Genomic DNA, 14,381 nt, shown 5'->3' with positions numbered 1-14,381 from the left:
TGCTTGTTTGGATGGAGTGGAGTTGAGAGGTTGCTTGACACTACATTTCAGTCCAGTAGGTCTTCATATTAGTCAAGGTCTTCATTTTAGAGCAGGGCCTTCATATCCGTCAAGACTTAAGGTCTTCATTCAAGTCCAGGATTGTCATATTAGTCTAGGGGTCTTCATTTAATCGAGGTTTCATCTAAGTCCAAGGGTCTTCATTTTAGTCTAGTGGGTCTTAATTTTTGTCCAGGGTCTTCATTTTAGTCCAAGGGTCTTTGTTTTTGTCAAGGTGTTCATTTTAGTCCAAGGGTGTTCATTAATTTTTAGTTCAGGGTATTCTGTTTAGTCCCATAAGTCTAGGTCTTAGGTGTTCCTTTTAGAAACACCCAAGTTGGTTGTTTTCCAGAGGTCAACTATAGTTTCTTTATGCAAAATAAAATATTGTTAAATGTGTTATAAGACTGCTTGTTAAATTATACATGATTAAAACTGAGGGTGGTGATTGTAAAAGCACCACATCTAACACAACAGCAAATAAGCAAATACTAAACATGTGCCTTAGCAAACTAAAATGAATGAGTTAATGGTAAGATTTACAGTACTGGGATACTTGCCATCACCTTTACATTTGGTATAATCCATCTGTACAAGGAAGTCAACCCAAGACCATATGTACACATATTCCTCCAGGTCAAATAACCAGCTCAAAGTACTGTCTCTTTCCTTTGCATCATACAGAAACAATAGGCAAGCTTGCAAGCCCTGAATATGGACTATTAGAATTTTAACTCTCTTATAAGTATTCTTACCTGAGGTAGTAGGTAGTGAAGATGACATTCTGCAAACACTGCTGAAAGAATCCTGATTCTCACTTTCATGGTACTTTGGCACTTCAATGACAGACTTATGCTTATGAAATTTTGGAACACCTCTTTGATCTGATTTTGACCTGGTGTGTCCCAAAGCTTTTCTCATTTGGTGGTCTGTAACAGACTCAGAACTGCTGCTAACATATTTGTCACAAGATCTTGTTTTAACATACGGAAGAATGGATGTTTCCAGCGACCCATTGTTTGAAATTGCTTCACTTGTTGGGCAGACCAAATTCTCATTGAGACTACCAGTGCTAGCTCTTCTGGGTTTATGAAATTGGTCTTCATCATGACCATCAAACCATTCACCTGGACATGTAGCTGTCTCTTCACCCTCTGTTACAGCAGACAAGGCTGCATATGCCAAAGTTGCTCTCACATTCTGTCCTATTTTTGATGGTCCAAAAGAGTTTAATCTTTGCGAGGGCAAAGTCAAGTTGTTTCCTTCTCCAACTGTATTTTCTTTCTGAGATGTACTTTTCCTTTTAATTTCACTGCTAGGATCAAGATCACCATTCCTTGGTAAAATATAAGAAAAGTTCTGACCAGACTCAGAGGGATACAGTTCAATGTTTTCCTGTAAAAGAACAGCAGGGTGGTAATCTGAATAATCAGTCATTTCAATCTGACTGTCCTCTAGTGAACCATACAGTGAAAGCCTCTGAAAGTCCTCCTTTCCACTACTGCTGTCTGTGCTGTTTGAAGAAGACAATTCATCACCAGGTTTTCCTTGGATGTGATCAGGTAAAACAGAAGACTCCAGCAAACCAGCATGAAAATATGCACTATCTTGCAACCACACCTCAATGTATTTTTTCTTGTTCAACTTAAAATTCAAATCAAAGTTGTTTTTAATCAGTACCAGTGTTTCATAAAACACAGACATAATTATGAGTATGTTAACCTAACATGTCTCTTAGTTCTCACATAGTACATAACAAATTTGGTTCAATATCATTTTGCTTCAAATCTGCTTCCTGCATAAGTTCTACCAGTGCATGTCTCCTTATTATTAGCAGAAGATTTCACAACATTGCCGTTATCACAAACTGTGAGACTTGTATTAAATATATTGAATCATTAAAAAAAAAATGCCCCACTGTGCTACAACCACATTTACTACTATTTCCATCAAAAATACTTTATGAAAACTAGCTAGTCTTCTCTACACTACATAACTGTTGCAGATAATTCAAGGGGTGAGTGCAAAACCATGCTAAGTGACAATTCGGGTGAAAAAAAAATTTTCACGAAAGGGCTTGAATTTTTACATGTGGTCTTCAATGTAATAGAAAAACGTGGTCCTGTATTTTTCCCACTGGCTTTTGCTTCGTTTATGAAGATGCCGCTAGGAAAACCGATTTGTTTTTTTGCATACGCAATATCTCGAAAACGAAGCAAAGCTTAGTGGAAAAACTACGGGACATTGCTAAACATACCTAAACAAAACTGCATGCGAAATTTGGAGCGTTTTTGGCAAAGTTCACTTTTGATTAAAATACCTAATGCTCTTTTCCCACCAAGGCCTTTAAATAAACGAAGCCGGGCCTTTGTTATGATAAACGGAGCCGCTCCTTTGTTATAATAGCCAAGCCAAGCCTTTGTTATAAGTCGAAGTCTCGCCTCGGTTTATCATAACAAAGGATCGGCCCACCGCAACCGCAAGGACTTTGATTTCACTTAGAAAGCAGCAAAAGGTCAATTTCACGCAACGTATAAGCTCAAAAATGTTGATTTTAGCTCAAAAAAGGTTTAAATGTTGATTTCACTTTAACACATGACAGCAAGGATGTTGGTTTCACTTAGAAACCAGCAAAATGGCAGTCAATTTCCCACAGCGCATAAGCTCAATGATGTTGATTTCAGGTCTAAATAGGTTAAAATGTTGATTTCATGTTAACACGTGACAGCAAGACTGTTGGTTTCACTTAGAAACCAGCAAAATGGTAATTTCACGCAACGCATAAGCTCAATGATGTTGATTTCAAGTCTAAATAGGTTACAATGTTGATTTGATGTTAACGCGTGACGGCAAGGATGTTGGTTTCACTTAGAAACCAGCAAAATAGTAATTTCATGCAATGTATAAGCTCAATGATGTTGATTTCAAGTCTAAATAGGTTAAAATGTTGATTTGATGTTAATGCGTGACGGCAAGGATGTTGGTCTCACTTAGAAAACAGCAAAATGGCTGGAGCCCATGATGGGCTCCTGAAAATGGTAATTTCACACAACGTATAAGCTCAAAAATGTTGATTTCAGGTCAAAAGAGGTGTAAATGAAAATAAAATAAAACAAATAAACGTTTCAATGAGCACTTTTCCAAATACGGCAACGTCTTAAATGGCTAAAAATCATGAGATAAATACATAGTTTTCAACAAATGCGATCGTAACTTTATGTCACACACCACCATAACTTCCAAGTTCAAAATGCGCTGGTGCCTCTCATGCCTGATGAGGATAACAACATCGGTGGCTGTTCAGTTTTGGATTTAAGAATTTGATGACTTCACGTGAAAACGCTCTATAAATAGGGCTGACAGCTTAACAGATTAACCCTTCTGCGCAACAAATGGGTCTCCATACATCTGCATGTCCGCTGATCCCAGAAGCTCAAAACACTACAAATCACGCCGATTTGAAATAAAATCAATGCAACCTGGATCACCGATCTATGTTACAATCAATCGCTACTTGTTGGCCATTATTATGGTTAAACAGTCTAGTTACCAGTTTGAGAAACGTCCACAGAACGTGACTGCAATGCATGTCTGGAAGGGTCTTTACACCTCATGCGCAGGAAAACATAGCGGTCGATACAAGACAAATTTTATAAGTCTAAAACCAGTTCTCGCTTTCCAAACTTTGACGCTAGCAATGCTTGGGAATTGGGCCATGACTCACCAGAGGGTATTTTTCTTGGGCAAGAATTGCTCTTGGACTTTGCTGCCTGGCTCGATCTGACTTCAAATACCGATAATACGATTACAGTATATCAGCTGCCTTCGAAGTTTCAGAACACATTTTGATTCTTTAAATCGTGCTGATGACTTACGGGTTTATTGAGACTTTATGATGCCTCTCAACCACCAGGCAGGTATGCAAGGTACTTTAAAACAATGCTTAAGATATTAGTTGACAGAGCTCTAATGCGGCACATCTCTTTTTTGTTCAATGTATTTCGTTTGACGCTCGATCGATTCACATGTTGTGTCACAATAACCGATGTAAACAATCTGTTCCCAGATTTCTGCTCTATACATGCTGTGAGATTTGATTTTGACTTCATACACTATTAACAGTTTGCCTGTTAGCTGTTCAACAAATAAACTCCTAAAGACATGGCTAGGAAAAGCCAAGTATTCTTGCATACGTTATAACTTGAAAACAAAGCAAAAACCAGCGACAAAAATACAGGGCCACGTTTTTCTATTACATTGAAGACCACATGCAAAAATTCAAGCCCTTTTGCAAAAATGTTTTTTTCAGCCAAATCGTCACTTAGCATGGTTTTGCACTCCCTCCTTCAATTATTGCTTCCCTTACATCCAAATGAACACTAACCATTATCACATTAACCAGAGTGCTAATTAAGTGGGTAGGCTTGCTACCAGTCAACTTTTGGCTCATTATTTCCCTTTTTTTCAATTGAGGTTAATCTTTGAACAATAAATTTGTCTGCCCAAGCAACAGAGTTGAGATGTGGATCATGACTTGATTCATTTACAGGTATCTAAATAAGGGCCTGCACATTTGGTGCAAAAAAACAATTGACACATCCTCATAAGAAGGTAATGGTGGAGACAACTCAAACCCAAATGTTTTTGAGAGTGATTGTCTTTGGCCCAGAACTCAAAGGAAGCAGTTCAAATTTGGTAAAGAAGTTGGAGTTTGTCTAGGAAGGCTAAGGGAGGCAGCGTGGCCGAGTGGTTAGGGCGCCGGACTCGAAATCCGGAGGTCGTGGGTTCAAGTCCCGCTCTGACCACTTAGCTGGAGTTGTTTCTCGGTAGACCCTAGTTCAACTCCTCAGTCGTGCTTGTAAATAGCCAACTGGTCTGCCTCCCGCCAGTTGGGATTTTTAAACATGTTATGTTCATTTGCATTATTTGTTTCATCATTTGATTTCATTGGCCCTGAAATACCCCATTGGGGGAGTGGTCAGTTAAGATATTAATTTTTTAATTTAATTAATTAATTAATTATATGAGTAATAACGAAGAGGCAAGATTTGCTGTTACTCCGAGTTTCGTAACAGAGTTTCGTAACAGAGTTCGGAGTAACAGCAAATCTTGCCTCTTCGTTATTACTCATATACTCAGCTCTACACTATATGTGTATTGAGCACTATTTTAATGGGATCTGCTACTTCCTCATATGGTTATAATTAATTAATTAATTAATTAAAGGCTTTAATTCTGTTGAAGCTCTCCTTACTGAAAAGCTTACAGAAGGCGCAGCGGCAGAAACAATGATATCTTTTTCAACCCTTTGTCTTTTAGTATACACTATACAATACATTGTAGTGATTCATACATGTACACAGTACATTTTCTAAGGTTTTTGTAATCCAGTCTGTTTTTTCTTTTCTGAATTTTCGGTGGCTTCTGTCCATCTTCATCAGAGTTCCAATGATCAGGTTTGTTACAAAAGCCTGTTTATTTGAATCAATGGTAGATAAGTGTGACGGAGTGGTTTCCTCTCAGTGATGGCAGCGCTGTTTAAAGTTGAGTGCCATAACTACAAGAAGAGCCTCTTCAGGTAGTTTGTAACACCACAATCGAGGATCTAGGCATCCCTTGGGAGAATGTTGTGATCTGTGGACTCTGTATGATGTTTAATTGCTGGTTCGCTGTTGCTTGCATGGTCTGGGTCATGCTCAGCCCTGCACAAGCTCCACAAATGCAGTCATGGCAGCTCACTTTGTAGACGATTCCTCGGACTTGGTTAATTGTTGGTCGGTCCTTGGGCTCCCTAAATATCTGACCCAATGTTCTCATTGGCTAAAGGTTGGACGCACACGAAATTTCCAGAAGACGCAACCCATGACTGGGCTTGATCTTGTTGTGGAGGTACTTCTTCAACAGACTTCCAGGATAACGATTCACTTTCAAATCACTTAAAACATGATCCCACTCATTCGTTCTTAGCCCAGGGCACGAAGAGAGGAAGTTGGCTCTAATTTGGCGTGTTTTTACCACAGCTTCCTAGTGTTGCGTTGCATTGCCGGACACAAAATCAAGATACTTTTTGGTAGGTTCTCTTTTCTGTGAACATCTCAGAACAATCAGGGTCCAAAAAATTAAGAGTCCCTGTCCATAAAAATGGAAAATAACTCGGCAAGGGTCGAAAATTCGATTTCGCTTGTATTTTTATGGTAGATAGGCTAGGGCATGACAAAAACTACTGGATAGTTTTTTTGGCAAAATATCCTTTTATTTCAAAGAAATATGCAAATTACCAAATTCCATTAAAATCATCATTTGACGCACCATTTTATTAAACAAGTTTGAGAGCCTCGCATGCAAAACCACATCATTCTTCCGTCTTTAAAACACTCAAATATTTTTGTGCAATGTTTAAATGTGTACTGGGTTGATTTTAGGGAATGTTGCGTTGTCTTTTTGGGTGCACAATAATTAAATTTTGAAGACATGTATTTCATTCACTTAAAAGTACTTCTTGAATATAATTAATTTTCACCATGTGCGAAACCTTCAAACGGACCAAGCTTCTGGTGGTTGAATCGCAGAAGGATGGTCTACAGATTCCTGTAAAAATTTCTTTGGGCAAATGATTGTGAGCGACGTGAGAGCTTTTCAAAGTACGTCAAAAATGCAAATATTTGACCATCCATCGTCAAATTTCAATTTACGGGTTAGGCGTATATTTTAGCATGCGCCACATGACTTGACCTATGTTAAGTTGAAATAGACACAGAGCTGATAATTTCGAAATGTTCTAACCTTATTCGCTGTAAAAGGCAGGTCCAAAGCCAATTTGACGTGTTTCTAGTCGATCTCTCACCATTCGTCGCACATAAAGCAGATGTTTGCTTTTGTTTACACAAGGTTAACGTCCAATGTACACCGCCTACTGTCAACCTATTATTGGTCGAATACTATGAATCTGTGACCAACTTTCTGCGCATATGAACATCACTGCATCTAAGTCTAAAACGGCTGAGTCATTTGTAGATAGTTGCTTGCTTTGCGCTGCGCCAAAATATTGCGTTTGATAGATTGCTGACCATTGCTGATAAGTGTGTCGGCGCAGCACAATCTTACAGCAGTTATTGTTCACCACGCAATGCTGTCACGGCATATGCTGCACATTTTGATCTATTTTGTATAGAGTACTCTCAGGATAATGGAAACAATTTAATCATTGTTCATCTGTTTTTTCATATACAGTGTATATAATAATATATGTGTGTATTTATATAATGATATTCTATAGTGTACGTGGCCTCGGTCCAAATCACGTTTGTTGTACGTTCTGATGTTTCAGACAACAGCTGATAAAGCTAGTACCTGTACTCACTAAAATTTTAAGAAAATTGCCATAAAAAAATTATAGATTAATGAAGCAAGAACTAGCTGAAATAAAAATAGGAAATCACAACGTGTCTAATTCATGAGAAAAACAGACTAAATTTAATAAGTAATTACGTGAGCAAATAGCCCTGGCCATGCCATTTTATTTGGCGTAGTTTGTTTGCTTAGTGGCGAGGTATTGGTATGTAACAGAAAATAGAGACTGTTGTCAATACAGTCCAAAATTATCGTCAGTAAAATATTGTAAATAAAACACCTATTGACCGGTTACCTCCGCGGCCATCATTTGGTCATTCCGATAAGGGTTTCATTATTGTCTTTACCCCTATTAAGCGGCCACCCAAAATTTAAGAACTTTGTTTTGGAAAGGGCGATGGCAGATAAGAGTCTGAAATTGAAGGTGCATGACGAGTGATAATTCAAACACACGTCTATCATGATTGTATTGAATTGACTCCCTGTTCGCCAAGAAATTTATAGCCCGATAGTGAAAAATTAAATATTCAAGGTACACCAACCTCTATTTAGGCAGTCGCCGCCCATTTCACTGGGGGTAGTCCACTGTATTACATGTAAACCAAAAATAATTGCATAGCGCGAAAAGACCTCGGTATGAGTTTAGCGTTACAGTATTACGCAGGGGCATGGTAGGTAGCGGTGTCAAGTAAAAGATAACAACAGGGGCAATGGTAAATTATTCATTCTTTTCATTTCTTAATTTAATCTCTTCTTACTCAACGCAATTGTGTGCTCCCAGTGATTCCAAGCCTTACGGAGCCTTACGTATTAGGATAGAAATTGTCCTACCCCTACCCCCTAAAATGGGATGACAGAATTGCGTGACGAACAAGGAACCGCTGCAAGCAAGGATTCAAGCCATCAAACCATGATGATCAAACGTAATATTTTGGTGTAGTGCAAAGCAAGCAACTATCTACCAATGACTTAGCCATTTTTTACCTAGATGCAGTGGTGATCATATGTGTCGAACGAGGGTCTGTTCTGTCGCACTTTGTAATAATCATCGCACTTTGTAATACCTGTCGCACTTTGTAATAAAACTGTTGCACTTTGTAATACCTGTCGCACTTTGTAATAACACTTGTCACACTTTGTAATAAAATAGCTGTCACACTTTGTAATAACAAGTTGTCGCACTTTGTAATAAATTAAGCTGTCGCACTTTGTAATAACAAGTTGTCACACTTTGAAATAAACTTTCAAATTTCCTTTGAATAGGATATTTGGTAGAAATTATATGACTTAACTAATCCCCCAAGGCACAAATACGTTCTTCCTTGATATTTTGCTCTGCATACTAAACTGACCGGACGAAAATGAAACTCGTTCTCCCCCACGCTTCTCGCAATTGTTATTTTGGAGATAACACAGCTTGCTTAGCAACGATGGAATGCAATAAGTGAACAGAGGGCAAATAACTCCTGGTAAAAATAAAAAGATACGTGAGAGGGTTGAGTCCAAGGGTTAGTAAGGGAGATGGAGACTTCAAGTGACTTGCCACATGTTCTATATGAGGTACTTTTTGGGGGAGTAGTCACAGGATTTAAAATAGTTGCTACAATCATGGCTAAAAGTCGGGATACCTTGAACACCATTACAAGACAAATACCAAAATTCTTTTTGCTCTTTTTATTTCACCTTGTCACGATTTCATGAAGTTACTTTATTCTTTTTTTAAATGACAACTGCATGTACTAAAAAGTGTGTTCATCCGTTTGCCTAAATAATAATGTACAGATTCGTTTTCGGTTCTACTCGAACGGCATCGTTGTTTATTCAAGGTTGAAATAGACTTTTATTCAATGGTTCTGATTCAATGCTTTAATACCACATATACTGATTACGGCTATGATGGTTGCTGTTCCATATTCTGGCTTATGTCAAGCCAATGAGATTTTTGAATTAAAATACGATACTATTTCACAATTATTCTATTCAACTATAGTTAACGGTCCCTTCTTAGAAGACTCCCAGTCAAAGCCTTTATTTCCGGATCGTACCATTTTGTACAGCTGTTATAAATACCAGCAAGATGTGTCCTCTACTCTTTTACTGATACACTATGTCCCTGCAAGTTGCTTTCCAGTTTCGTCCTCTCTAAAACTCCCACGGAAACAAACCTTTTTATTTTCATCCGCAGGAGATGCCAGTATATTTAAAATTCGAATCTTTATTTAAGATGTGATAAATACCTTTTTATTACCTGAATTAAGCTATCATTGACAAATTAAACATGCAATAGGGTCTCATTTGCACGATAAATTAGACTAGTACCTAGCCAATGGAGCGGCTTAACAAAACCAATTTTTAAGTCATTATTCGTGATGACAAAGTGTTTCTGTCGCGATACATCGTAGTCAAGACAAATAACAATTGCGAGAAGCGTGGGGGAGAATGCGTTTCTTTTTCATCTCCTCAGTTTAGTATACAAAGTAAAATATCAAAGAAGGACGTATTTGTGCCCTGGGGGATTAGTTAAGTCATATAATTACTACCAAATATCCTATTCAAAGGAAATTTGAAAGCTTATTACAAAGTGTGACAACTTGTTATTACAAAGTGTGACAGCTTAATTTATTACAAAGTGCGACAACTTGTTATTACAAAGTGTGACAGCTATTTTATTACAAAGTGTGACAAGTGTTATTACAAAGTGCGACAGGTATTACAAAGTGCGACAGTTTTATTACAAAGTGCGACAGGTATTACAAAGTGCGACAGAACAGGGTCACAGATTCATCGTATTCAACCGTTAAATAAGTTGACAGTTGGCGGTGTACATCGGACGTTAACCTTGTGTAAACAAAAGCAAACATCTGCTTTATGTGCGACGAATGGTGAGAGATCGACTAGAAACACGTCAAATTGGCTTTGGACCTGCCTTTTACAGCGAATAAGGTTAGAACATTTCGAAATTATCAGCTCTGTGTCTATTTCAACTTAACATAGGTCAAGTCATGTGGCGCATGCTAAAATATACGCCTAACCCGTAAATTGAAATTTGACGATGGATGGTCAAATATTTGCATTTTTGACGTACTTTGAAAAGCTCTCACGTCGCTCACAATCATTTGCCCAAAGAAATTTTTACAGGAATCTGTAGACCATCCTTCTGCGATTCAACCACCAGAAGCTTGGTCCGTTTGAAGGTTTCGCACATGGTGAAAATTAATTATATTCAAGAAGTACTTTTAAGTGAATGAAATACATGTCTTCGAAATTTAATTATTGTGCACCCAAAAAGACAACGCAACATTCCCTAAAATCAACCCAGTACACATTTAAACATTGCACAAAAATATTTGAGTGTTTTAAAGACGGAAGAATGATGTGGTTTTGCATGCGAGGCTCTCAAACTTGTTTAATAAAATGGTGCGTCAAATGACGATTTTAATGGAATTTGGTAATTTGCATATTTCTTTGAAATAAAAGGATATTTTGCCAAAAAAAACTATCCAGTGGTTTTTGTCATGCCCTAGCCTATCTACCATAGGAATATGAGCGAAATCGAATTTTCGACTCTTGCCGCGAAATTAAGAATTTGTCTGATTTTTACAGGCAGGCACTCTTAAATACTTTAGCCCCTGTTAGGCTGACATGTGCACTCTATTGTGAATTGGATGTTACCATCAATAGAGTTCAGGTGCTGGGGGGAAAAGTTCTGCATTTGTTCTCTTCAAACATATGTAGGAGGCATCCACACACATTCACCAACAGCGAGCAGCAACTGGAGAGGTAGCAAGGCTTCTTCCTCTATGTTGGCCATGACAAGATTAGCCTACATCACAGATGGAAATTTAACCGTAAACAACTATCTCCGAATTAGCGCATGAATCCTTGTCTGAGACCCCCAGCAAACTAATAGGATCTGAGTAGCTGTTTGTGATTGGTCTCTTCATTAGGCAATTTCAGTGGCATGAAGTGACCAAGAGTATTTCTACTCCCCCTTGGATGGGATGCTAGTCCACCGCAGGGTTATCCCCCAACATTAAATTCGCTGGTACCCATTTACGCACCTGGATGGAGAGTTACGAGTCTTGCCCAAGAACACGACACAATGTCCCCAGCCAGGGCTCAAACCCGGACCGTCCGCTCCAGATTCGAGTGCACTAACCATGAGGCCACCATGCCTCCCACAAAGCAATTGTTTAATTGGCAATAAATCGCTCTCATTTGGCAAAGGAATCTCCCGCTATCTGCAGTGTATTTGTTCTAGTGAGGAGCAGTATAATGCTGCCTTCGAAGCAGTGAAACCTCAGTTGGAAGTGACTGATCTTCTCCCCAATCATTCTTCAAGTCTTCATTGCAGATGTCTTCATTGCAGACATTGCAAATAACAAACCTCATGGTTCAAGCATCAATGTTGTGATCTGGCCATTGCGATTGCTGATGGAAGACCAAATTCAGTACCCTGAGTTTCTGACCAATTTGGGTATTCCAGATAATTATTTCCATCACAAATGACGAAAACCCAGTTTATAACTTGTGACTCAGTGAGGGTAGTTGTATCTTTCCATAATCAGACTGTCAGAGTTTCGTTTTTACAATGTCAATTGCCAGCTTTCCAGGAATGGAAGTGAAAGTGACATGACATCAAAGAATGCAAGCTCCTCATCATCAGCGACCCATTGGCTCAGCACGAAGTCTGCAAACTCAGTTGAATTCTGCATGGTATATTGGTTATCCATTTGTAAGGTTCTGAGTACCTTCACTGAGCACTTGAATACCTGATTATTGGTCTCAGGAGGATGCGATTCAACTTTTCCACTGGGAGTATGAAATGGTGATTATTTGGTTTAGGTTCCACCTTATGAACTTCATAACTAGTGAAACAATTGCAGATAGTGCAGAGTGTAATGTATAGCTCTGACGCAGTACTCATAACACAGTTCCTGTATAACCCCTACCATTCACTCCTGGTTTGTATTGGCCTTGTTAGTTACCTAGGGATTTTGATGAGACATAATCTAAGCAGTGTGCATGTTTGATGTGTGTATTTTCATTCACAGTTCAAGACTAACTTACAATTAATTACCATTGGTCAAGACACCTCTCGAATTTTGCAATTTTTTTAGAATGCATGCGTATGACTTCTTTGGGTTCTATCACAAAGAAAAGTGCTCAATGTTATTGTGTGATCTTGTATGAAATGTATCTTCCACCTAATATGTAGTTGACTCTAACGCCTATTAATCTGGGCATGTGTTTACAGCAAATATTGGTTTTGTTCTAAAGAGAAAAGTACCACAAGGAGAGCAAGGGGCTTGCTGAAACAAATATATAGCTTTTTGAAGTGATCAAAGAAGTAACGTAGGTACATGCACCACCCATTTTACGTAGTGCTCACAAGTACTTACCCCATCCTACCCCCTTACTGCAAGCCTAATTAATTAATTGAAATTAATTAATTATACAAACATTAAAGTTTGCACCTTAGTGCCATAGTACCATAGTACCATAGTGCCATAGTGCCTTATTGCCATGATAGTGCTTTAGCGACATCAACCCCCAAACTATCCCAATAGTGCACTCTGCACTAAAAAGTTGAAGGGTTATACTCCTCCACGGAGAGGTTGCCAAACTCCATAAGGTTTTGCAGCTCCCTCTGTAGATCCAATGCAGATTTTGTAGTGTGGTTCTATTGCTTGTCCGTAATTGGCTGGCAAGTCTTCCAGTCTTGGAGCATTGTCTTGATTTTCTCCTAGTAATTGGACTTGTTCATTATCACATCAGAATTAAACTTGTCCATGGGAAGAATGAGTATGTTCTCATTTTTCAGAGCTAAAAGCTCTTTCTTTGGCTATGTTACTCATTCTGGGAGGCTGAGTACTTTTAAGGATATAGCTCACTTCAACTTTGATTTCCTCCATACATGTAGCTGCGGCTAGTAGTCAGGTAACGCTTTGCTCAACTGATGCTATGATTTCCTTTCAAGGTATTGTGTCAGGATTAAGATAATCATTACAACTCTGATGAAGTTGGACAGAAGCCACCGAAAATTCAGAGAAGAAAAAAACAGACCAGATTACAAAAAAAATCACCAATCGCAGTGTTCACTGGAAGTAGTATATTTTTCAGTCACAACATACACAGTATACTCACCAGCACATGATCAATTTTGCCAAGCAGTTGACAATCACCTTCCTCAAAAGCTCGCATACAAGTGTACATTGCTTCAACATGAGGAGCACTTCTCAAAAATGCAAATTCTAAAAGTTTAAAAATGTTCAAAAAGAGTAATGTTTACACTACATAATTATTTAGTCATGCACATATGCACTGTAGATTTCTGTACAGTCATGCACTTCATGCAAACAAGTTATGGTGTTGAGACATTTTGTGATAAAGCTATAACATAGGGAAATTCAGTATAACTAAAGGTAGCAATCTGTAATATTCTTAATTACCTGATCTATATTTCAAAGTAAACAATGCAAGTGGTGGTTTGGATTGTAAATCTCTCCTGGGAGGTTGCTAGCAAATCAACAGCTCTTGTATTTTTAGCACACCTCTTGCTACAAGTATGTGTGAGCCAGCCATGGTCATTCTGCCATTCCCAATTACAGTCACATTATAGAATGACAAGCAGAGAGACTAGGGGCAATCTCAATCAATGTCAATCATAAAAAAACTGATGGTCAAAACATTTAAAACAGTGCATTATGACAGAAGCTTTTTGAACCTTTCAAGACATACATGCATATACTAGCCAGTGATTAAAAACTGTAGTGTCGTGATGGTGTTGATCAGGTCACTCTTGCATGACCACCAGATTGATGAGAGTAGACTGCCTGTTTATTTTACCATGTAGGTAAGTCTTAAATTCTAAATTTGTTTAAAACTCTGCATCAAAACTGAAAACACTTGTTGGATTGACCTAACCATTACTGTTCAGAGTTTAGTGAAATATTCCTACTTCAATAGGCTTTCAATTCACAAAAAAATGA

At 38.3% G+C, this 14,381-nt stretch overlaps 1 protein-coding gene and 1 non-coding gene across 2 annotated transcripts in view; one reads left to right on the top strand and one right to left on the bottom strand.

Annotated features, from left to right (window-relative positions):
- The window catches only part of LOC110053120 (run domain Beclin-1-interacting and cysteine-rich domain-containing protein-like), a 61,693-nt gene that overhangs the window by 34,183 nt on the left and 13,129 nt on the right, over positions 1 to 14,381 (bottom strand). Inside the window, exons 3-4 of the mRNA XM_089295026.1 lie at positions 13,537 to 13,643; positions 795 to 1,683 (exon numbers count right to left, since the gene is read on the bottom strand). Coding sequence (XP_089151152.1) covers positions 795 to 1,683; positions 13,537 to 13,643 — 996 coding nt within the window. The remainder of the gene's footprint in view (positions 1 to 794; positions 1,684 to 13,536; positions 13,644 to 14,381) is intronic.
- On the top strand, positions 4,772 to 4,844 carry Trnas-cga (transfer RNA serine (anticodon CGA)). The gene has a single exon. It is a non-coding gene; the product is annotated as a tRNA-Ser (tRNA).

The sequence above is a fragment of the Orbicella faveolata genome, unplaced genomic scaffold (genome assembly GCF_042242905.1).
Source record: "Orbicella faveolata isolate gen_17 unplaced genomic scaffold, um_ofav_v1 contig_25, whole genome shotgun sequence".
Classification (NCBI taxonomy): domain Eukaryota; kingdom Metazoa; phylum Cnidaria; class Anthozoa; order Scleractinia; family Merulinidae; genus Orbicella; species Orbicella faveolata.
This window is presented reverse-complemented; position numbering and strand designations above follow the sequence as displayed.